The following is a 25,788-nucleotide window of genomic DNA, read 5'->3' on the forward strand; positions in this document are numbered from 1 at the left end:
ATGATTCAGAGGTGCATTATTGACTTGACGTTCAAACTTTAAAAGGAGTCCATTAGATATGATGTGGCCATGCATGTGCGGCTCATATTTCACTTCTTAAATCTTCTTATTGTCTCGCGGAATCAATTTCTAAAGGTCATGATCAATAATGGGTAGCTCATAGCTGTGTGGTCTTATATGCATGCATAAGAAAGTATTTCATTAAAAAAAAAAAAAAAAAATGTATTTCATTAACAAAGAAATTTTGATATATTATAATTAAGTTATTACGGAATTTACAATGTTTCTTCTAAACTTTTAATTCAAATAATATCTTCTCCAAAATACCAAAAAAATAAAAAAATAACTCTACAAACTTTTTAATAAGATAAAAATATTCTTATAAATTCAAAATAATAATAATAAAAAAAAAAACAAATTCTTTTTATTGTTTTTTTTTTCATATTTTAAAATTTGGCTACCCTTTTTTTTTCTTATAATTTTAGTTATAATTTTTTTTTTCTGAAAAAAAAAATGGTTTTATTTTATTAAGGGCAATTTCATCACGGGGAAACATTAATTAACAATTTTTGTAATTCAAAAGGTACAATTTTTGTCCTAATTAATTAAAGTTTGAAAGATATTGAAGAGAACTGATTTATCAAGTACTCACAGGGAAAAAAAATAAAACAAAAAAAAGATTTCTCAAGAAGACAAAAATAGTCCTATAAATTAAAAAAGAAAATTAATTTAAAAGAAAACAAAAATTTTTAATGCTCTTTCTTTTATATTTTTAAATTTAGCCACTTTTATATGTTTTTTTTTTTTTTTTTTTTAATTTTATTAAAAGTATTTTCATCATTGATAATTTGGGTTAAGGCTGGCCACCCAACCACTTCTGCTGTGAGATGGGCTGAAGCCACTCCATGGCCCTTGGGGGTGGTCCAGCCACTCCCAAGGCCGAATCTAAAAAAAAAAAAAATAATTTGTTTGGCTCTTGGGGGTGGTTGGACCACCCCCGTTCCCTTAATATTTTATTATTTTGTTTTATTTTTATTTTTATTTAAATATAAAATAATATTTTATTATTATTTTTAGTTAGTAGATAAGTGTCCTATTTGTGGCTAAGAAGAAATCCTAGTCATGAGCTGAATATTCTCCCGTCCATTTTGGATTAGAGAGGATCCTATTTCACTAACATCAAATCAAAAGCATACTTTCATTGTGGCCACAAAAAATCAATATCCGATTCATTTTTGGATCAGCAAAGCTTGAAGAAAAAATTAGTACCACGGTACCGGATTGGATGGAGTGCATCATACTAAAGTTACGATTACTTGAAGGTGTGATTGTCATTAAGTTTGTCATGCTTAGTGCACTTAAAATTATTCAGTTGGTAAGGACGCAAATACGGTCACGGGTGTTATCAGATCCTCAAAGATTGGATCACTTATCTCATGCATACATGGTGTAATATAATGCGACGCCATAAATAACAAGTAAAAAGAGAAACTTTTACTCATTGAATAATCACGTCTTTAATTATGTCGAGTTTGATGAAAAATGTTGATTTATGAAATATTTCTAAAAATATGTTTTATTATGTAAGACTACGAAAAATGTTTTGAGTACAGAAAATAGAGTTTAACTCAAGTAATTTGGTTTATATTAGATGCTTAAGTCTTAGCTTCTATCTTAATTTTACTTCATTTCAAATGGTCCTAACCCTCGCGATTTTAACTCAGCTAAGAATATCATTTACTGAGCCTTTCGCTCACCCCTTACTTCCATCCCCTTTATAGGTTTTGAGGCGGATGTTGTTGGTGGTCGAAATGCATAGGCTTTTGGGGGAAATCATTGCACTCACCCATTTTACTTTTTTAAAGTTATGTTAATTATAACACACTTATTACGCTAAGACCTTATGCTTATGCAAATTATTAAATTTTTCAGGACATGCATTATATATAGTGGTTAACAAATGGTCTAGGTTCCTAATAGGTAACATTTACGTCTTTGAGGCTTTGGAGTTAAAAAACTGGATACAGGTAGAGTGAGGAAAACACCAGAAGAGATTGTAACTTTTATCTTCCATCGAACAATTAGATGATAAAGACAATTTTAAACAGATAGCTTCTACCATAAATCTTCATGATATCCAAGGATTTGTTTAGCACAACTTCAGGCTTCAAGATGAATAAGTAATTTTTCATTTTCTTTTCTTTTCTTCTTTGAATAAAGTATGATGAGGTCTTTTATTATTAGTCTTTACTGTTGATATGTAGGGGCGGGGCGGGGGCGCCCACTCCTACAAAAATTTTGAAAAAAAATTTATAAGATATTCCTATCTTCCTCCTCCTCTTGGCTCGCCCTTGTCTTCCTCTTCTTCTTGGCTTTCCTCCTGTATTCCTCCTCTTTTTGGCTTGCCCCTATCTTCCCACGCCTCTCTTTGAAGTTTCTAAGAGCATCCAAATTAAGCTCTTGAAAATTTAGTTAAATTTAATTTTTAAAATATACTTCTTTAGCTATAGCTAGTCACTTTTTAAAACTACTAAATATCAAACTCTCTAAATATTTTTCTACTTTAACTAAATATTATTTTTTATTAATAAAAGTAGTTGTCATGAAACTCACCCATTTTGATTCTAATCGAGAGATTTATTAAAATGTCACCCCAACAACTAAAATAATATTAAAAAATAAATAGCTTTTGCTTTTTGAGTCTTTAGATTTGAAGAGGAATTAAAGCAAATGTTATATTTAACATTTGATAGAGTTTAATGTGAGGAGCTTTTTGTAAATTTCGTTAAAATTTTAAAGAAATGTTAAAAGTAAAAAGCTTGACATGGATGCTCTAAAGAGTTGTTAGTTTGTGGCATAGAAGTATCTGGTGGACCGATTTCTAGGGAATTGCTGAAGGCTCTTGAATAGGTGAAAATATTAATCACTTGGTGTCAGATTGATAAGAGATAGGGGGAGGTGAGGTGGTTGCATATCAAGAAAATAGTGCGTATTGTAGAATTGTAGTCTAGGCAGCCAGCAAGCTTCAATCACCGTCTCTTTTAGTTATTCTCCATGTAGCCTAACATTGCTAAATTCACACTACCATTAATTTTTTTTTTTTTTTATATTATTATTAAAAAAAAAAATCACATTAACCATTTTAGTTTGCTATAAGTGAAATAAACAAATATTACATCTCTTTTTTTTTTTTTTTTTTGTGTGTGTGTCATTTTTGTTTCTAAATGCAATTTTGTTTGCATTTTATTACTAAACATGAGTAATAGTAAAACAAAAAAACACTTAAAAGAAACATAGTTACCAAATAGCTAAATAATTTTTTAGTGGTAGAACTTTCTAATAAAATTTTACCGACAAAAGTAATATTTTTCAATCAATCTTTAAACACGCTCATAGTTTAGTAGGTCCCTATAATTTTCAATATTGTCTGGTAACAAAATAATATTTTTATCTATAAACATATATCAACGCTGACCAACAAGTCAGTTAGCTACTTCTAGTGCTATTTTCTACGATGTATCTTGAGGCTAGGGTTGAGTTTTTGAAGGGTAATAAATTTGGGTGGACCAAAAAAAAAAAGCAAGATTTAATGAATAAGCATCCAATAAGTGATGGGTCATATAGACTTCATAAAAGATAATATATTTTATATTAAGAAGGCATATGTTATGTTATAAAGTATTTTTATTTTAAATTGTATGCATCATATTTTTTCATATATTATAAAAATATAATAAATAAAAAATTTAAATATAATTTTATTATTTTAATATTGCTCCTACTAAAATCAATTTCTAGATCCGCCACTGCCTATCAAGATCCACTACAATTGGAGAACCTTCTCTATTTGTCTTTTCCTTGGGTAGAGGATTTTCTCTATTTTTCTCCGACTCCCCCCATCCAAGTATAGAGACAGAGAAATTGCAGATGATCCGAGAAGGAGAAAACCACATGACATCCCCTCCCAGAGTAACTTTCCTCTTATGAAAGTAGGCATAGAATGTCTTGGATTCTCAACCTTTCCGACCTTATATGACAACCACTCAACTCAAATTGTAAAATTATAAAATTAGTTTTCACCATGGCTTCCACTACCACTTTTAGTTTTACAAGCAATCACTTCTCTCATTTTTCATTAGAAAATGTTATATATATTCTTTAAGTGTCTATTCTCTAACAAGCCAGGAAGCTCACCATTAAATATTACACATACTTTTATAATTTTTACTGTCACATTAGAGATTAAATACTTACTAGAATGTGTAGCACACTTCTTATCCCCAATCCAGTCATTTGCATTTGCTCAATTCTAGTAGGCAGTAGCATTGCTCGTAAGGCTGTTTACCATCTAGTCCTTTTTAGTTTTTACCATAGATTAGATATATCCATTCACCTAATTATTTTCTCCTTACATAAAAAAAGAGGGTAAATAAGATACATCAAAATTTTTCATTTACATCATAAGTACTAATTGTTCGCTTAGATGAGAAGGCACGTCTCTTAACATTTGTCCAACTGTACCCACACTCTTAAATTCCAAATACTTGGAGATATGATCGAGAAAATAGTATATCAAGTATTTTCTTTTTTGCTACATGAATCTCTCTAAGACTTTTAACCAACCAACTACCATGTTATATCAAAGTATTTGATGGGATGCTATTTCTATTATGGTCCAACCTTATTGTTGGGCCGTGGACCTAATGCTTGGTCCATCAACCAAGTAACCCAAAGCTTTTAAATAGTACTTTCGTACTAAATCCCTTCTCAAGTCATGCCACTAACAGTCCCCATAATTCCTAACACGAGACTTTATACATAATAGAGTCGGGTGCAAGAAATAATATTAGCGGAAAAACCTTCAATTACACTTCCTTGTTAGTTGTTGCATCATGTTTTCTTAACCTTACATCAAACTATGCACAACAAACCAATTGGAAACTTGTAAAGGAAACTATTATATGAGATAATTGTTTTTGTTGCTTCCACCTTTTCACAGTAATCTCATATGAGGAATCTTAAGTGTCTCATCTGCTCAATGAGGAGGGTCACATCACAAAGTTTTAGTTTAAATTGAATTCTGTCAAATTATTACAGTTTAGTCAATTAAATTGATGAGAAATGTGAGACACTAATTCTATCTAACTTTCATCTAATAAGATTAATGTAGCAATTTAAACTAACCATCGATTTTTTATTTTTTATTTTTAAGAGTAATTGTTTCATTGGGCTCTTTTATTCCGAACTGGGCCATATTTAAGGCAAGTAAGAAAATAAAATGCAGCGAGCAATGATAACTGAAGTCCCTAACAATAAAAAGGTAAAAAAATTGTAGAGCATTGCAGGGATAACCGTAAAAAGAATAAAAATTAAACAAAATTATGTAATGCAAAACAATGCCATAACAAATATATATCTACAACCCTTGCAAAATGCAGCTAACCATGCACAGGTCCAGGTGTCGCCATCACCGGACTCGGCTGATTAATTGGCGCTGCCGGCGGAGGAGGTGAGCTTGGGCTTGGGTTTGGGTTAGGTGAACTGGGCTGGTTGGAGATGTTAGGGTCAGGGCATGGATATGGGTTAGGTGGGCTTGGTGGGGTAAAGCTGGGGTTGGGGAACGCCACCGGAGGAGAAGATGAAGAAGAGTGGCAAGAGTCACCAGAGCATTTGTGGGTATTCTGGAGGGTGTGGCGGAGAAGCCCAAATCCCAGAACAAGGCAAAGAACCACCAACACCGTGACAATAAAGATGAAGAAGATCTTTGTAGCTTTACCCACATAACACATTTCTTCTTTCTATTTTCCCAAAGATTTTAGCTCGGGAAACTGTGAATCTGAGATGGGTATTGAGGTTGGGTTACTTTTAATAAATGGTAGCAGACGAAGCAGAGAGAGAGAGTGAGGGTTAGTTGGTCAGTCATTGCAATATCTTCATGATATTTGAACCAACTCCAAAGACCAAACACAACTAAACAGCTTATCTTCATTCTCAAAGGGTTCTCTCCTTTTCCCACTACTCTACATTGTATACATACATGATTCCTGTGATTAGCTCAAACTGAAAACCCATCAAATCATTTCTCTGTGATTAGCTCAAACTGAAAACCCATCAAATCATTTCTCTGTGATTAGCTCAAACGGTGGGTGGGATACAGCCACCAGACTCACTTTTATATACCGACAATCACTTCATTTCTATATAAACATGATTCTACTTGTTATGATTTGAATTAAATTCACAGTTTTCCAGTATGCACCAAACCATGATGTGCTTGAAAGAAGATTTTGGTGAAACTCTGTTTTGGGCTTCCCACAGAGCCATAAATATAATCTCACATTTTCGGCATGGGATAACATTTCTAAGCCCAAGTCTTCGGGAGGACTTGGAATTAGATCCATGGATTTCACGAACCAATCTTCGCTTGCTCGATTGGGCTGGAAATTAAATTCTAAGTAACCTCTCATTTGGGTGGCTGCACTTACAGGATTTTCTTAACACTACTTTCAATCCCACTTTCTCATGGATGTGGAAAGGCTTGTTGAAAGTAAACAAGCTAGAGCCGTGGTAGAGAAAGGGGCTTGCTAAGCCATTTCCAATGGTCAACATATGAACATTTGGACCTCTCCTTGGGTCTCTACATGTTCTTCTTTCAGACCTAACCCCAATCTGAATCTGGTTGTGTTTCCTGGTTACCATGTAGATGAGCTGATTGATCCTATCAACACAAGCTGGAATGTCCCATTGTTGCATGATCTTTTTGATATAGATTCTGTTACTCATATTCAAAAAATCCATATTTCACAGCTGGTGGATAATGATAGGTGAATTTGGACTCTTGCTGTCTTTGGCCAATTTTCGATTAACTTAGTGCATGAAGTTGTTTCTCCTAATTCCCAGAGCAGAATTTCTCCCTTTGCTCCTAAAATCTGGAATTGCCTATGGGGCCTTAAGCTTCAACACATATTGAAGCATCTTCTTTGGAAGATATCTTGGAACTTATTGCCTCTTCGAGCTAATAGTGCTCATTTTATTACTACTAGGGACCAAGCTGCCTAGGTTTGTCCCTTTTGTAAAGATGCTCAAGAATTTATTTCTTATGTTTTTCTTGATTGTTCTTTTGCTAGATTTTTGTGGAATAGCTCCTCTTGGCCTCTTATCTTTGAATTCTTCTGTTGTTACTGTGCCCAATAATGGTGAATAATATGAAATCGAAAAGATAAAGATCAAGAGAAAGTCGAGACACAAATTTACTTGGTTCGGCAAGGTGCCTATGTCTATAGATAGAATATGAGTCACTAGTTCCAACACCTTCAGCAATCTTCCTATATTTGAGTGGATCTTTGCTATCCTTTATCCTCATCAAAAATTGGCCATTCCAATTCATGAGATTCGACAGTTCCAGCTCCCTTGCAGTCATCACTATTGACCACATTTGGTATGTGAGAAATCAATTAGTACACAATGAAAGTCAACTGGTTTTAGTGAAATCTCTTCAACATATTTTGATTGCTGTGAAGCATCATAATCTCGCTTGGGTTGAAGCTAAGTCATCTTCTCTTTGGAGTCCTCCCCCAAGAACAGTCAAAGCCAATTTTGATGTTGCAATGAAGTATGGTTGTAACAACCTAGGAAAAAGTGCTAGCAACATCTGCGCTATCACCCCAAAAGAACAAGTCAATTTGGAGTTTTCCTAAAATTCATTATAAAGCCCAGTTTCACCTAGTAACTACGCATTGTTGGACTTAGCACCCATGACTATTTTTATAAACAACCTACTCTATGTGGGCTTCTTCTCATCTTCCCAATATGGGACTGGGGTGTTACAAACTCCCCCTCTTAAATTCCTGACATCCACGTTAGGGCCACAGCATACAGCGCTCCAGTACATGACCTGTCGTTACTAGGTGGCTCTTATATCATTTGTAACAATCTAGGAAAAAGTGTTAGCCACATCTGCGTTATCACCCTAAATGAACTAGTCAATTTGAAACTTTCCTAAAATTCATTATAAAACTCAGTTTCGCCTAGTAACTAGGCAATGTGGGACTTAGCATCCATAACTATCTTTATAAACAACTAACTTTATGTGGGCTTCTTCTCATCTTCCCAATATGAGACTAGAGTGTTACAATAGTCCTTAGCGATTCTAATGGTAATATCATCCAGGCGGTCACTAAGCACCTCTCTTCCACAAATACTGCCATAGGTGAGGCTCAAGTGGTTCTTTTAGCTATTCAAACAGCAGCTTCTCTTGGGGTGTACTCTCTCATTCTAGAAGGGGATGCCATAAACATTATTCTTGTCATTCAAAAGCTGGATCTCTTCAAGGATTGGAATCTGGGGTGAAACTAGGATTTGTTATCTGAGGGGACAAACTTACGTTGAGTGAGTTCTTCAAGATTCAGGCCTTTGATAGCGAAGTGTCTCTCTGAAATTGAAGCTCTAAGAGAATCTCTATTGAGCTCTTCAAATATAGGTTAAATTTGAAAAGCAAAAATTAAATTTTTAAAATTTGAAGAGTCGTCGCTTTTAAAAGGAATCAAACATCAAATTCACTATATCTTCTTCTACTTTAGTTAAATATTTTTTTTAATTCATTTTTTGTTATTGATAGATGAGAGAGAAATGGAAATAAAAATGAATATATAGGCTTAAAAAATAAATAGCTTTCACTTTTTGGCTCTTGGTATTTTGAAGAGCATCGTTGATCAAAGTTAAATTTAAAATAGAATATAAAGCTTGTTAAATGACTTGTTTTTTTTTTTTTTTAAAAAAAAAAACTCAAATTTGAAGAGTTCAGTAATAAGGTGCTCTTAGTCCAACCTCAAATGTTGATACCTTACTGTTCTCTCCTTTTGAACACCCCTTCTCATATGACAGAAGCCAACCTAAATCCCCAAAAACTTTCTCAACAAACAAACATTCATGGGATAAAATGGACTCCATAGTTGTTGGCGTTTGCCCTGTAGATACTCTCACGGATGGAATTTTGGAACTTCGCTTCCATTATTTCTAATATCAACTTTTTCTTGCTCTTTTTTCATAGCTGGGAAGCTAAAAAAGTTTCTAGAAATGCTAATGTTCGAACACATTGTTCTTATATTTATAACCAAATTAAGGAGCTAAGAGCTTTTTACAATAAGTGCAGAAAACTAATGAAAATACAGGAGGAAAGTTTATAAGTACGCTAATTAATAAGTGGAAGACACAACTAAGCAAAACCACCAGCTTCTTCGGTGACACCTCTGGTTCCTACTCCAACTCCAGAAAGTACTTCTGCTTCCTCACCAACACAAGCGCCAGAATCCACTCCCACAAATATAATGCTCCCTCCATCGCCATTTGACTCTCCTTTGGATGGCCCTGCAACCGAATCCAACCGAATCCGCTCGAACCTCTTCGACTGGATCTTCAACTGAACCACCACCATCCTCATTAGCTCACAAAGGCAGTTTTCTTAACAGCATCCTAATGGGTTTCACCTTCGTAATGATGATGCTTCAGGCATAACAATCATCAGATAAATTATTCGTGAGGAATGCTAGCTGTTGAGTGTTTTCTGTGATCAAGTTTTTATTTCCTTGATGCATTTGGGAAACAAGTTCATGACAGAAGTGCTCAATATTAAATTATGAGTAAATTTCAAATTCAAAACAGAAGTGCTTATTTTATTGTACACAAGATCAGTAGAAATCCATAACAATTGCTAGTTACTATATACATAGATGTTGCACCTATTTTCCTCTCTGACCCCAAGATACATGAAAACAATTACATGAAAAACATAATAAAAGAAATTCCCTTGCCTTACAAGTAACAAGAACCAAACCCTGGGTGTGTTCAATTTTAAGCAACTGTAGGGCGTAATACATGTCCTGTGATGTGTCAACTACAGCAGGTGCCATGAATTTGCCACATGGTAACACTGGGATAACCAATGAAAGGCATCAGCTTGCACAAGGAAAGGGAAAGCTAATATTAAGCCTTTGCATCCAATTACCAATACAAATATTGGTGTTATTTGTCAAACCTTGCAATTCGTAACAAAAGGAATGCAAGAAAAGAAGAAGAAAACTCAAAAACAAGTGGAAAACCAGAGAGGAAAACAGAGAGTGAATCAATTCATTGATATATTGAATTCAATCTGTTTCAAGATACATGAAGAAGTATTTATAAGTTTAACAAGTCTTCTAACTACTAACAACTAACTCTAATTGGTTATAACAAATCACCAACACATTTACAACAAAAAATACTGTTCACGTGTATACTGTTCACGTGTATAAAAGACTCTTTTCTTATTCTGCACTCTCTCTTAATACTCCCCCTCAAGGACAATTGTCAAGGATGACAAATGTCCTTGACAGACATCTTCGAGAGTAGCCTGCTGAAATCCTTAAAGCCAAGGCCCTTAGTGAAAATATCCGCCAACTGGTCTTGAGAAGAAACATGCAGGTTTTAATAAGTCCCAGTTGAATTTTCTCTCTAATGAGATGGCAATCAATCTCTATGTGCTTAGTCCGTTCATGAAAAACTGGATTCGCAGCAATATGTAAGGCAGATTGACTGTCAGAAAAAAGTAATGCAGCATGTGGATGAGGAATCTGAAAATCTTTAAGTAAAGAAAACAACCACATGAGTTCACAACAAGTGGAAGCCATGGCTCGATATTCAGCCTCAGCAGAAGATCTAGACACAGTCTGTTGCTTCTTGGATTTCCAAGAAATCAAAGAATCACCAATAAAAATGCAAAACCCAATAATGGACCTTCGAGTATCAACACACCCTGCCCAATCAGAATCTGAGAAAGCCTTTAAGTGAAAATCAGATTTTGCTGAAAAGAAAAGACCTTGTGCAGAAGAATTCTTAACATATCTCAAAACTCTAGTAGCTGCATCTAAGTGAGATTGTCTAGGTTTATCCATAAACTGACTTAGGATTTGCACTGAGTATGCTATATCTGGTCTGGTGATGGTGAGATACAAAAGTCTTCCAACTAACCTCCTATAAGAAGTAAAATCTAATAAAAGAATACCCTCATCTTTTGACAACTTCAAATTCTGCTCAATTGGAAAACTGACAGGCTTGGAAGCAAGTAGTCCTGAATCTTCAAGAATCTCTAATGCATATTTTCGTTGACATACAGAAATACCATCAATGGATCTAGCAATTTCTAGTCCTAAAAAGTATTTCAAAGGTCCTAAATCCTTCAACTTAAACCTATCATTCAAGAGAATGATAAAATCTGCAACTGCCTTAGGATCATTGCTGGCTATGGCAACATCATCAACATAGATTAAAAGAGCAATGTAAGAGGAACCTTGGAGCCTTGTAAACAGAGAGTAATCTGCCTTTGACTGAGTAAAACCAAGGTCTATTAATGTGGCAGAAAATTTGGAGAACCATTGTCGGGAAGCCTGCTTCAAACCATACAATGATTTTGTTAATCTGCATACCTTATTCTCCCCCTTGCTGCCAAAACCAGGAGGCATAGTCATATAGACTTCTTCATCTAGGTCTCCATGTAGAAAAGCATTATTCACATCCAATTGATGCAAAAACCATCCTTTAGCTGCTGCAAGAGCTAAGAAACACCTCATCGTTGTCATCTTGGCTACAGGAGAAAAAGTTTCATGATAGTCCAACCCTTCACATTGAGTGTAGCCTTTAGCTACCAACCTAGCCTTGTACCTCTCAATACTACCATCAGATTTCTGTTTGATCTTATACACCCATTTGCAGCCAATAGCAGTCTTGTTTGGAGGTAAGACAGTAACAACCCAAGTGTTATTTGCTTCCAATGCTGAAATTTCAGCCTGCATAGCCTCACGCCAATTTTTATCTTTGACAGCTTGGTGATAAAACTTGGGTTCAATGTTAAGTGAAGTGTTAAGGCAAAAAAGTTTATGAGAAGAAGACAGGTAATCATAAGAAAGAAAATTAGACAATGGATAAGAATTACCTGAATGAGTAGACATTGCAGTTGATTGGGATGGAGAAGATGAGACTAGTTGACAATGATAATCCTGCAAGTAACTTGGTCTTGTTTTAATCCTAGTGGATTTTCTAAGGTGTGGACAAGACATCGGATTAGGAACAGAAGATGGACTAAGACTAGATGAAGGATTAGGATCAGGAGGTGAGGAACTTGGTTCAAAATTCAATTCTGCAGAAGGTGCTGAACCTGAAGCAATAGGTTCAGAAGACGACAAAAATGGTTGTGAAGATGTACTGGACAAAGCTGGTTGTGATTGACAAATGGGAGAAGGAATGGATACAGTTGAATTAAGAGGAAAATCTGATATATCATATGAATCAGAACTTGGAAAATGAAAGGATGAATGAACAATGTCATCATGAGAAGTAAATGATGAATGGTCTAAATGATGAGCAAAAGGGAAAATGGTTTCATGGAAAATAGCATTTCTGGAAATGATGATAGAATGATCATGAAGACTAAAGAATTTATATGCTTTCATGGCATATGGATATCCTATAAAGATGCATGGAATAGCTCTAGGATCAAATTTTGTTCTATTTCTGGACAAAGTTGATACATAAGCTAAGCATCCAAAAACTTTGAGATGAGAATATGATGGAAATGTGGAATATAGCAGCTCATGAGGGGATTTGTTTGAAAGAAGGGGTGTAGGTATTTTGTTTATAAGATGAGTAGCTGTGAGTATGGAATCTCCCCAGAATTGTAGAGGAAGATGAGACTGAAACCTTAAAGCTCTTGCAACATTTAACAAGTGTTGGTGTTTTCTCTCAACAATGGCATTTTGTTGTGGGGTTTCAACACAACTAAGTTGATGAATTATGCCTTGATCAGAAAAAAAAAAATCTTTCATTTTAAATTCAGCACCATTATCTGATCTAAGACATTTTACTTTGGTTTTGAATTGGGTGAGAACAAGTTGAATGAATGATTTTATAATAGAACTAGTTTGAGATTTGTGTTGCATCAAATGAACCCAAGTAAATCTTGAATAGTCATCCACAATTGTAAGAAAGAAAACATAACCATTTATTGACTTGGTGGCCATAGGACCCCAAATATCACAATGAATGAGATCAAATGGTAACAAAGAAACAGAAGTGCTGACTGAAAAAGGAAGTTTATGTTGTTTGGCCATTGGACAAATGGAACAAATGCTAGTAGATGTACAAGAAATTTCAGGAACATGTTTTTGTAATAGCCTTATTCTAGAAATGGAAGGGTGCCCTAGTCTATAGTGCCAAACATCATGTGACGGCTGTTTGATGGAATTATAGGAAGCATGTTGTTGAAATGAAGGAAATGACGCAGCTTGGGTGTGAGCAGAGACCTTGTCTTCTTGTAGCAAAACAAATAAACCAGCTTCTTCCTTACCCACCCCAATCGTTCTCCAATGGTACAGATTCTGTATAAAACAATATCCAGCAAAGAAGATGAGACAACATCTTAGATTTTTAATAAGTTTGCTAGCTGAAATGAGATTGAAGGTAAAAGATGGAACACACAAAACTTCAGTCAATGTAAGATTGTCTGAAAGTTTGACAATGCCTATGTGTATGACAGAAGCTATAGATCCATTTGGTAACTTTACATGTGTTGAAACTATAGCAGTAATAGAGGTAAAAAGGGATGGACAACTAATCATGTGGCCAGTTGCACCAGTATCTATAATCCAAGAAATGTGTTTTTGTGTGAAATGTGGTACAACATTAGCAAATGAAGCAGAAAAAACAGAAAATTTTGGATTAAGAGGTTGGAGATAACCTGCTATGCTAGCAACTGAATTTGCAGCAAAAGATTGAGGGGATTGGATGGGGTATTGTTTTAGCAATTCCATCAATTGCTGACACTGCTCAGAGATCATGGCCAGAGGAGGATTACTCAATTGCTGAACTTTAGTCAAATCAGTTCCCTGCACTTGATTTGATGATTGTGGAGCAGAAAAATTTGGTTTGCTTCGGGTGAACTTAAACCCTGGTGGAAAACCATGGACCTTGTAACATTTTTCAACAGTATGACCTGATAGTCCACAATGAGAGCATATGGGGCGATCCTTCTTAAAGTTCTGCTTAGAAAACCTAGGCCCTGATGAAGTGGCTTTGGTCATGTAGGCAGCATGATCATGGGAATGGCATATGGGTGAGGCAACAGGATGGGGCATAGGAGATGCAACAGAGTTAGGGATAGGGGTTCTAGTCATGAGGGCAAAGGTATCATGACTAAGGGAATTGATAGTTATTTCCCTTTGTTTTTCCTCTTGAATAATAAGAGAAAAAACCTTATTGATGGGTGGAAGAGGGTCTGTTAGCAAAATCTGTGCTCTAACAGTTGAAAAAGAATCATTCAGACCCATAAAAAATTGCAGAACTTTTTCTTGGCTATAGAGCTCAAGAATGGACTTCATATGACCACAATTGCAACAATTGCATATAGAAATAGGTCTATAGTTATTGAGTTCTTCCCATAGAGCCTTAATACGAGTAAAGTATTGACTTACAGAGGAATTTTCCTGAGTGACAGCGGAAATGGCTTTCTGCAACTGAAAAACACGAGGACCATTTCTTTGAGAGTATCGATCTTTGAGATCCTGCCACATAACTTCAGCAGAAGTAATGTAGATGACAGTAGAATAAATCTCCTTGGAAACAGAGTTAAGAATCCATGAGACTACAAGATCATTACAACGAACCCATGCATTGTAATAACTCTCAAATACTGAAGGTTTAGGAAAAGAACCGTCAATGAAACACATCTTGTTCTTTACACTCAAAGCAACAAGCATTGAACGGCTCCAGGTGCTGTACTTTTCTCCTGACAATGGCTGAGGAACTAGTAAAATCCCTGGATTATCACCACTGTGGAGAAACAAAGGGCTTGAAGGGTCAATGGGGCGAGTGTTTGCAAAAGGATTAAAGAAATTGTTTGGAGGATTCTCTTCCAAATTGTTTGGACGAGTGTGACTGGTTGGAGGTTGGTTTTCCTTAGAAATCGAAAATTCTGAAGGAGGACGTGGGTGAGCAGAAGACGATGGAAGTTCTGCCATTGAAAATGAACTGAAAAATTGAAAAAAAGAATCACAGTTGTGATTATGGCTTTGATACCATGTCAAACCTTGCAATTCGTAACAAAAGGAATGCAAGAAAAGAAGAAGAAAACTCAAAAACAAGTGGAAAACCAGAGAGTGAATCAATTCATTGATATATTGAATTCAATCTGTTTCAAGATACATGAAGAAGTATTTATAAGTTTAACAAGTCTTCTAACTACTAACAACTAACTCTAATTGGTTATAACAAATCACCAACACATTTACAACAAAAAAATACTGTTCACGTGTATACTGTTCACGTGTATAAAAGACTCTTTTCTTATTCTGCACTCTCTCTTAATATTATTCAGCCAGGGATGATAAGATGAAATGCTGATAAAGCAGCACCGGTTTCTAAATGAAGTACATCCACCAAACAGAAACAGAAAGTTGTTACTCTGAAAAAATCTCACCTTCAATTCTTAAATCTTCACTTGCAAATTCGCATTTTATTCCTTTAGCTTCCGGGCTTCAATTTGCAACTGGGTCACCACTCGCATAGCATCACTCAAATGGCAGCCTTGTCTGTTTTGGCCGGCTTTCCAGGCTCCAGGATAGAACCCAATTCTAGAAACAGTAAAAAGGTAATATCAATCCATGAACAGAGAGTGTTGCACTTTGTAGAATATAAATTTTAAATGGAAATGCAAGAAACATTCAAAAAATGGAGGCAGGTGGGAATGCCATTGAAGTGAAAGATAGGAAACAATACTGAAAATTTGAGAGCTTTGAGCAAATCTGATTGTGGCAAGGATTGAAAATGAGTCTATTCTTAAATCCTTGTTTTTTCCCATTCTACAGTTGGTTCTTGCATATGAAAGCAAATGTTATATATATGTCAAAAGCCTGACACTGACAGAGTAAAATGAAGACGAACAAGAAGAAGAAGAACATTACTGTCTAATTGGGGATTCAAAACCAGAAGAATGAATGGATCATTAGAGTACGTATCCATTCCTTACTAATAGTTGAACAATTGCTGATTCGAATAGTTTAGGATCACAGCAATTTTTAGCCAATCCTTGCCCGTTCCTAGTACACATCTTTCTTCCAAGCGAGGACACTCCGCAATTGTCAAATGGCGTAAAGAGGTTAGGCGGCCCATACCTTAAGGCAGTGATATTGAACTGGGACAATTGAGGATTTGAAGCGTCTGAAGTGAAGCGAGGTTGGTTATCCACTCTGGTAAAGACTTAATGTCAAGCCATTGCAGAGTGGTAGCATGTCTAAGCTCTCTTGGGAGAGACATCAAGCTTGTAACATTTTCTATATAGAGATAACAAAGTTTTGTAGGTCCAAGGTATTGTTCACTCTCTTCATCCTCAATGCTAGTTCCATGCAGTTAGAAACCCGTAGATCTTCAAGCACAGTGAGACGTTGAAAGAGTGGAGACATGGATATTTTCAGTTTAGGACAATCAAAAATCTTAAAAGTCTCAAGAGAAGTGAGGTTTTGCAGCCACTCCTCTGGCAAAGATTCAAGTTCCTCTAAACCCTTTAGACTAAGAGATTCAATTTGGAGAGAGTGGAAAGGGAAGAGGAAGAGGGGGTGATGTTTGGCTCCCTGATGCTATGACTAGTATTAGAGACATCATAGGGCAATTATCGATTAATAAAGAAGAAATGTAAGGAAATGATGGGAATAATGGAAGACGATGGCGTGGCTCATCCTCTGCTGTTATTGTTTCCCTCATCCTCGACCATCCCCTCAACCTAGGCAGACATGCAAGAGTGATCCTTTCGAGGGAAGAAGAGGACACATGACTGCCATCCTTGCCTATATACTCTAGAGCACTCAAGTTCGTAAGACTAGAGTCTTGAGAAGAGGGAATATGTCCAATGGTGGGATTTGTTGGCACCATTTACGATGGCTTAATGAAATTTCAACCAATTTTGAGAGCGAGTACACCCAGCTAGGTAAAATCACACCTGCATACCCATTTATTTCTAATAGTTTCAAATATTGCTGTGGTTCGGTCGAAGGTTTTGCAACAATTCTTTATCATTTGCAATTGCCTTATCACTATCATCATCGGCTTTTATATATGGCCCCACTCTAATTTCAGAATTTGAAGGTGTTGCTTACTCTCCAAGTTTGCATTTTTGGCTTCTAATGGAGAAGATCTCAAGTGCTGTAAACCCTTGATACGTAATTCGCCCCTCAACTCATTTAAACCATGCAGATCGCCTATCCCACCCTTTGGCTTGGAGACAGAACTTTCTTTCTTCCCTAAATTGTATAGCATTAGTGTTTGGAGAGTGGCCAACTTTCCCATTTCACGCGGTATATGAGTCAAGCTCTCACACTGATAAAGCGCAAGATGCCTAAGGTTGATCAAGTTTCTAGTGTTTTCTGGCAATTCTTCAAGTGTATGACAAAAGTCATGTCTTAGTGTATACAAATTATGCAAACTAGTTATAGAAGTGGGGAGTAGTTTGATATCTTCATTCCAAGACAAATCAAGAAATCTTAGATGCTTTAATTTGCCAATGGAGTTAGGCACTTCTTGAATATGACGAAAACTCAAAGCACGCAAGCATTTAAAACTCAAAATAAGTTTATCATTGAATGACTTATGGTTGGGCTCTGTTTGAATTCGTGGAAGAAGCGTTCTCATTCTGTCTGCCTTGAGCAAGGATTCTGGAATATTCGATAATGACTTTAAAGAATCAAATGCCACATGACGAGTTCTTTCAACTACTCTTGTTGCATCTGGATTTGAAATTATGCACTCATCCCCTACTATTGACTTTGCAAGATCATGAATAAGGTCATGCATTTTGCATATGAAAATATCACCATTTGCATTTCTTTCTATGTCACCATATTCATTTTTTTTATGTCTTGCAAAAACGACCTCCAAAGCAAATTCATAAAATACTCTTGACCAACATCTTCAAAACGTTTGCTTTTATCTAATAAATGAATAAAGCCTTGAGCTATCCATAGCTGAATCAACACCTCCACTCTAATTTTATAATCTTTTGGAAACAACTAACAAAAGACAAAACATTGCTTCAAATGTGATGGGAGATGCTCATAACTCAACTTAAGTATTTGGAAAGCATCATAATTATCTTGTTGAGTTATTTTGTAAAATTCATTGTTCCAAACATCCTCTGAATCATTTAAGTATAATAGACTCCCTATGCTCCTTTTAACAAGGGGAACTTGTGCACATTTGCATACAATTTCCTTTCCAATTTCTACTAGCTTTGGATTCTTTAGCTCTTCCCCATCTTTACATGCAATTTTCTTAAATAAATCCGAAGAATTTATTTCAGATAGACCTCCTAAAAAATATGATGATCCCGTGCTTGTAATTTCTGCAACTCTTTTGCTATGTGTAGTAATCAAAACTCTGCTTCCCTTGAGGCCACCCATTAACAGTGATTCCATGTTCAACCATGTACCACGATTCTCAATCCATACATCGTCTAAAACAAGTAAATATCTCTTTCCATCAATTTCTGCTTGAAGCTGACTTAGCAATGGATCCATCTCAAGGCTTTTAGGTCTCTCCTTAGTTGCAGTTTCTATGAGCTTTGCAATAATACTTTTCACGTCAAAAGGATTAGAGACGCATGCCAACAACCTCAGATCAAAATGTGTTTTGACCTTCTCGTCATTGTACACATACTAAGCAAGTGTGGTCTTTCCTTGTCCACCTTTCCCAACTATGCAAATGATGGAAACATTCTCGCTCACATTGGAATCGAATAATAGCTCTTTAACAACTTTCTTATCATCATCTCTTCCAATGACTTGTTCCTCACGTACAAAAGTGTGTGTATCTGGTCTTTTCATATTCTCAGATTTTGTCTTTATAGTCCGCTCATTGAAGCCAAATTTGATCCTATCAATTGCAATTTCATCCAATTTCGCCCTAAGTGCCTTGATCCTATGATCCATTTTAAGGCTATATGCAAGTTGGTTGGATTTGGAAAAAAAGATGCGTACCTGTCATACCCCCAAATACTTAGTATGGTCCATTATGAAAATTTAAACTGTTTTTGGGCTATGTGTGTAATGAAGGGAAATATGAAGGTCATGTTTGTAATTGTTGTAAGCTTAAGTTAGATAATTTTTTTTTTTCTTTGATTTACAACTACCCATTTGAATCCGATCATTTTAACAATTTTATAATTCCCCTACTGTTTGAATAGTTTGGTTTACATTATAATGAACTAATTGTTGTTGGAATTTACTCCTTCGAAATATCATTACTGAGGTATTTTAAAATAGGTAATAATAGTTAATAACGACATTTAATTTCGTAAATATTTGGGGGAGGTGATAATGCATTGAAGTTGTACATATATTTGCTCGAACATTGAGGAATGAGTAATGCTACCCATGCTCATCAACATGATTTTTAAAATTATTATTAGATTTTGAATAGTTTAATATTGAATTTTTATCAAACAATAAAAATTATCACTAAGAAGTGAGAGTGTGAGAGTGTTGTTACCGTGTTCCCGAGCACATTTTTGGGCCTCCTTCTCCGCATCCAAAAGCACATTTTTGATGCTGGAAACCGTGTTCCTGAGCCTTTTAAGCTCGTCTTTGAAACCAGAGAACAGTTCAATCTATTGGGTAGCAAGAGAGCCTAAATTCCTAATGATACCCTCAACAGTGTTGAAGAGAACTGATTCCGCCATTTCTTTGTTGGAGAGTAGCATTAAGGAAGATTTGTTTGCTGTGAAGTGGATGGACATGTGCAATGGCCTATTATTATTCACAGCGGCGCTGTTCATTGCATATCGTTGACTTTAAATTAAAGAAATTGAGGGAAACCCTTTTGTGATTGTCTCATATTTTGGTAAAAACGAAATGTTAAAAGTATTAAAGGGGCCATGGCCATGTGCGTTTGTAGAAAAACTTTGCTCTAAATATCCACCGAATTGTTCTAAACATGTGTTAAGATATTCATACAAGAGAAGCGACTGAAAACCCAAAGAAAGAGCTGCAAGTTTCGGTCGACGTCTTCTTGTTTGGCTGTGAAAAGAGGAAAAAATTGTTGCAAGATCATGTGATCCTAACAAGGCAACAACTACCAGAAATAGTGTCTCACATGCAACAGGAAAGTTGAGACCTTAGTTATTGCGTTATTTTTTTAGTATTTATTTAATTTTAGGGAAAAATGCAGTTTACCCCCCTGAAGTTTCAGAGGTTTTTCAATTTTAACCTCAAACTTCAAAAATTGGCAATCTACCTCCCTGAAGTTTCAAAAATTGACAATTTAAACCTTTCGTTTAATTTTCCGTTAAATTGGACGGAAATTTAAAAAAAAAAGCCTGAGGGCAATGATGTAAATTCATAGATTTCCGTCCATTTTGACGGAAAAATTAAACGGAAGGTTCAAATTGCCAATTTTTGAAACTTCAGGGGGTAGATTGCCAATTTTTGAACTTCGGGGTTAAAATTGAAAAACCCTTGAAACTTCAGGGGGGTAAACTGCATTTTCCCCTTTATTTTAATTGGTTTTCATGGTCCAATAGTTTAGTTTCAAAATTTTTCTAGGGGACAAGCAAATTGTTAGGGGAGGGGGATGGTAGGATTATTGACAAGATCCCCCCCTACATTAACCTGAATAAAACGAAAAGGAGCAATAACATTCGTTAACAATAGTTTCCAAGTACCTGTCAAGAATTCATTTTGAAGTTGAGCAACGTATGATATGATCATAATTATTTGATATTGTCTAGTGTCATGTTAGAATCCAATAGGAAGTATATCTCTGTAGATTTTATAGTCCAATAAATAGTTAGATTCTTTCTTTATTAGAGTCATTAAAGTCAAGACCTAATTGGTCTATTATGTAATCAATAGTATATTGTTTCTTTATTTAAAGGGGAACTATGAATAACAAAGTATGAGTAGATTATTGTTTTAAAATACAGTTTACTGTGTTTTAGAGGTCAAGACTCTCTCGAAGTAGCCATTCGAGATCATGGCTCTCTCAAAGTAGCCAATTTATCATTTCCTAGCTTTGTTAGTAGTTGGTTTGCATCAGCATATCATATATGAAAAAAAAGATACGCACAAGGAAACTACATTATCCAAAAATGCACAACCATATATATGCTCTTATGAGCTGCGAAGATTACCAAGTCACAAAACAGCAATGGGAAATATATGCTCATTTTTTAAATTTAAAAACACATTGCATAGGAGAAGTTTTACTTGACAAACAAGCTTGATTCAGTTCTGCTTTTCTACTAAACATTATTGATAACCAGTTGTTTTTAAAGGTAACTAGAGGGGATCGAATCACTGGAATTTAAATAGAGGATTTTTATTGCTCAGGGATGATTTGGTACAATCTAAACATACAGAGAGAGAGAGAGCATACTTCTGCGTCAATCTCTGTTGATTCCACATCAATGTTGATATCAACAATAATTTTGATGATGTCTACCAGGTCTATCAGTTGTCTCTATATAAAGTAAGCTGTAAATTGCAAAGAAAAATGAATAAAAAGATGATAGATCAATCTACCCATTCTTTGCAAACAAGTATCAAACTTCATTCAGAGTATGACCTCCCAATAGGTTGGAGCGTGCAAAGGTAGAACTACAAGTGAAATAGTAAAATAAAATAAAAACAAATTATAATGTTAAAAGACAACTTAATCACAAGTAGCAAACCTCCTCTTAGGTCCATCTTCCTTCACTTGTTTGCAATATCAACATCAAGCTGCAAAACAAAATCACAAACTTCTGTTTGACTTTGTAAAGTTAGAAAAAAAAACACATGAAATTGAAGTTGGTTGAGCTAACTAGATCATAGCCATGAAAACTCTGATTGATCCCCAATGAATTACAAATTATACTTTATATTGAATCGGCATCACCCGTGGCACCACATGGAAAAAGAGGACAACATTTGATCAACGAATCAATTAAACACAATAAAAGTTTTGAGAAAGGCAAGCATTAGAGCAATTTTGGCTTGCAAATAGTTTCTACTGTTGTGACAAAATGCATTTCACATGGGAAATAACTTGTACACATCACGAAGAGCATAGATAGATGAAACTTGTTGAGGAGATAAACACAAACCCCTGTCAAGCCATCGGTTCTTATACTAGTATTGGAAACATAAACACTTAAAACAGGGCACTACTTTCTAGCTCTACCTCTTGGCCTCAGTTTTGAAATGAGACTTTTTGAGTAAGGAGCAAGTTGAGTGAAAACGGCACAATTACAAGGAAAGAGGAAGTGGAAGCATGGAAACACCCTTTCCACAAAAGTCTCCAGATCCACTCCAAGTTTTAGCACGTGTGATCTTTGAGAAGACCATTAAAAGCCAATCCTAAAGATCATATTCTAGGAATCAGATTTTGCTTATTTCTTCATTCTCATTTTCCAGGAATCATTACAACTTTCAAATTGGCTCGAAATCTTAAATCCATATATGAATTACAGTATCAGTTAAACGAGAGAAACTTATACCATGTCTCTTGGTTGTCTCTGCCTTCTTATAAATAAGAGAGAAACTTATACTTGATGCTATCATTTGTAGAATTTAAATTTCAAATGGAACCACAAACAAAAATTATAAAAAGAAAAAAGAAAATAATATTGGAAATTCCATTGAAGTGAAAGATAGGATACAATACCGAAAATCGTAGAGCTTAGCACAAGTTTGATTGTTGGCAACGTCTGAAGAAGCGTCTTTACATAAAACCTTCAGATCTGCATATGAAATCAAAAGCTTGACATAGTATAATGAAGATGAACAACAACAAGAAGAAAATTACTGTCTAATTGGTGACTTAAAAACCTGAGCAATTTGGCGAGTTTGGCTTTGCATCCACTCCATACGATTACCAATATCGTCGCCATTTTGAAAGTTTGGGATGTGAACAATCTTTGGCTAATCCTCTCCTATTCCTTGTTGACATCTTTCCTCCAAGTAAGGACATTTTTCAATCCTTAAACGACGTAAAGAAGTGAGGTGGCGCATCCCTTCAGGCAATGATATTAAAGTGGGACAATTGATGATTCCAAGCTCCTAAAGTGAAGTGAGGTTGCCAATCCACTCTGGGAAAGAGACCAAACTAGGGTAGTCCATAATTTGAAGCCCTTGCAGAGTGGTAACTTCTCTAAGCTCTCTTAGGAGAGAAACCAAGTTTGGAACTTGTACTATAGATAGATGACCAAGTCTTGTAGGTCCAAGGCAATGTGTGCCATCTTCATTCACATTGTTGAAAAGTTCCTCGCAGCCAGCAATACACAGATCTTCAAGTGTGGTGAGATGTTGAAAGAATGGAGATATGGATATTCGCAATTTACGACACCAAAAAATCTTCAGTCACAAGAGAAGTGAGGTTTTGCAACCACTCTTCTGGAAGATATTCAAGTTCCTCAAATCTAAGAAAAAGAGACTTCAATTTGGAAAGATCGGGAAATGGAGAGGAACAGGAGGTGATATGACTGGTATTATAGCCATCGTAGGGCAATCACCAGTAAATAAAGAAGAAAGGCAAGGAAATGATGGGAATAATGGAAGATGGTGATGTGGCTCAGGATCTGCTATTACTGTTACTTTTTCCCTCACACTCCACCATCCCCTCAACTTAGGCAAGTTCGAAAGAGTGAGAATTTCAAGGGGAGAATAGGACATGTCACTAGCATAATTGCTTATGTACTCCAGCGAACTTAAGTTGTGAAGATTGAGACGCTTAAGAAAAGGGAATCGATCCAATGGTGGGATATGCTGGAACCATTTACAATCCCATATGAAAATAGAAACCAAATTTGAGAGCAAGGATACCCAGCTAGATAACCTAGCACCTGCATACCCAGCTATAGATAATTGTGACAAATTTTGGTGTGGCTGAAGGTTTTGCAACAATCGTTCATCATTTGCAATTGCCCTATCACTATCATTACCAGCTTCTAGGCCCCACTCTAATTCCAGACATCGAAGGTATTGCTTCCTCCCCAAGTTTGCAGCGTTGGCTTCTAATGGAGAAGATCTTTAGTGTTCTAAACTTTTGATTTGTAATTCTCCTCTCAATTCATCTTAACCATCCAGATTGCCTAGCCCACGCTTTTGCTTTGAAAAGTACCTTTTCTTCTTCCCTAAACTGTAAAGCGTTAGTGTATGGAAAGCAGTCAACTTTCCTAGTTCATTTGGCATGAGTCATGCTGTCACACCCATAAATCGCAAGATGTCTATGGCTAATCAAGTTTCTAGTGTCTTTTGGCAATTCTTGAAGCCCACTACAATTGTCAACTTTTAGTGTTTGCAAATTCTGCAATTTAGTTATAGAAGTGGGGAGCAGTTTGATATCATCATTCCTAGAAAGATCAAGAAATCTTAAATACTTTAACTTGCCAATGGAATTCGGCACTTTTTGAATACTTAAAGAACTCAAATTCAAAGCACGCAAGCATTTAAAACTTGAAATAAGTGTATCAAAGATTGGCTTACTCCACTCAAATACTACAATCACTACAAACAAAAAAAAAAAAAAGGCGGTTTAGTGACATGGTTATTCGAGGCATTTTTGGCCAAAAAAGAGTCACAATTGATTTCGTAACGCTTAATTAGGGACACTTGGGAGATGTCAGCTTGGATAGGGACTGGAATATAAGTTCGAGGTGCTTTTTATTGAAAAACGCCTCGAAAAGGGGGCGTTTGAAACAAAGCGCCCCCTTTTTGAAAAAGGGCCACTTGGAGGTGTGGAAGCGCCCCAATATAAAAATGGGGGCACTTGCCCAAGAAAGTGCCCCCTTTTATGAAAGGGGGCGCTTAAACATTAAAACATCCCCTAATTAATATATATGGGAAAAAAATTTCCCCATATAATACAATACAATACAATTTCCAATCTAATCCATATTTTCCCTCATATACACTCCACAATACAATCCATAAAAGTCAAATATACAATTTTCTCCATTCATCAATCTCATACAATCTTATATCTCATAATACAATCTCATAAGACAATCTCATATCTCATAAATACAAGCTGTACCACATCTTAAAGAGTTAACAAAAATTGTACCATACATATGAAATAAAATATCCAAAAAACGATATCATAAACACAAAGTGTCTCCACCACATTTCAAAGAGTTAACAAAAATTGTATCATATATACATATGAAATAAAATATAAACAACTGGTTCGCTTTTCATTTGTCGTCCAATACGTACCCAACCTAACAAGTCAAGCATACATATGTAACTTAACGATTACCTGCAAATGATGAAACCAAAAAAAAAAAAAAAAAAAAAAAAATTAAATTATAAACATAGATTTTGGTAAGTGACACAAAATAACTAACTATTTTGGAATTGCAAGCCTATATATAACTAGATTTTATATTACAAGTAAGTGACACAAATATGAAGATCTACACATACTTTGTAATGATCCACGACGATCGCCTTCTACATGATCAGTTGCATGCTCATCTTCATTTGTTGATGAATTCTCACCTACATATAATTCGTTGTATTACGCAATCATATATATGTTCTTAAGTCAACTACAATGTGGAAGTAACATTTATAATCATGAAAATGTAAATAAAACTAATATAAGGTAATTAAGCTAATTACCCGATCAACTAGCAACTGATGATCTTGCTCTCACAAGTCCCGGACACTTGGTGTCATGTGTGGAGTACACATGTTTACGTTGCTCGTTCCTTGGCTCGCCAACAAAGTTTCCATC

The 25,788-nt window shown here is 35.5% G+C and overlaps 1 protein-coding gene across 1 annotated transcript; it reads right to left on the reverse strand.

Moving 5' to 3' along the window:
• Positions 1-5,438: 5,438 nt before the first annotated feature.
• On the reverse strand, positions 5,439-5,789 carry LOC132181598 (leucine-rich repeat extensin-like protein 5). The gene has a single exon (XM_059594847.1). The coding sequence runs from the start codon at positions 5,787-5,789 to the stop codon at positions 5,439-5,441; it is 351 nt and encodes a 116-aa protein (XP_059450830.1).
• Between the last annotated feature and the right edge of the window lie 19,999 nt (positions 5,790-25,788).

This window comes from Corylus avellana, chromosome ca5 (assembly GCF_901000735.1).
Source record: "Corylus avellana chromosome ca5, CavTom2PMs-1.0".
NCBI classification, from domain to species: domain Eukaryota; kingdom Viridiplantae; phylum Streptophyta; class Magnoliopsida; order Fagales; family Betulaceae; genus Corylus; species Corylus avellana.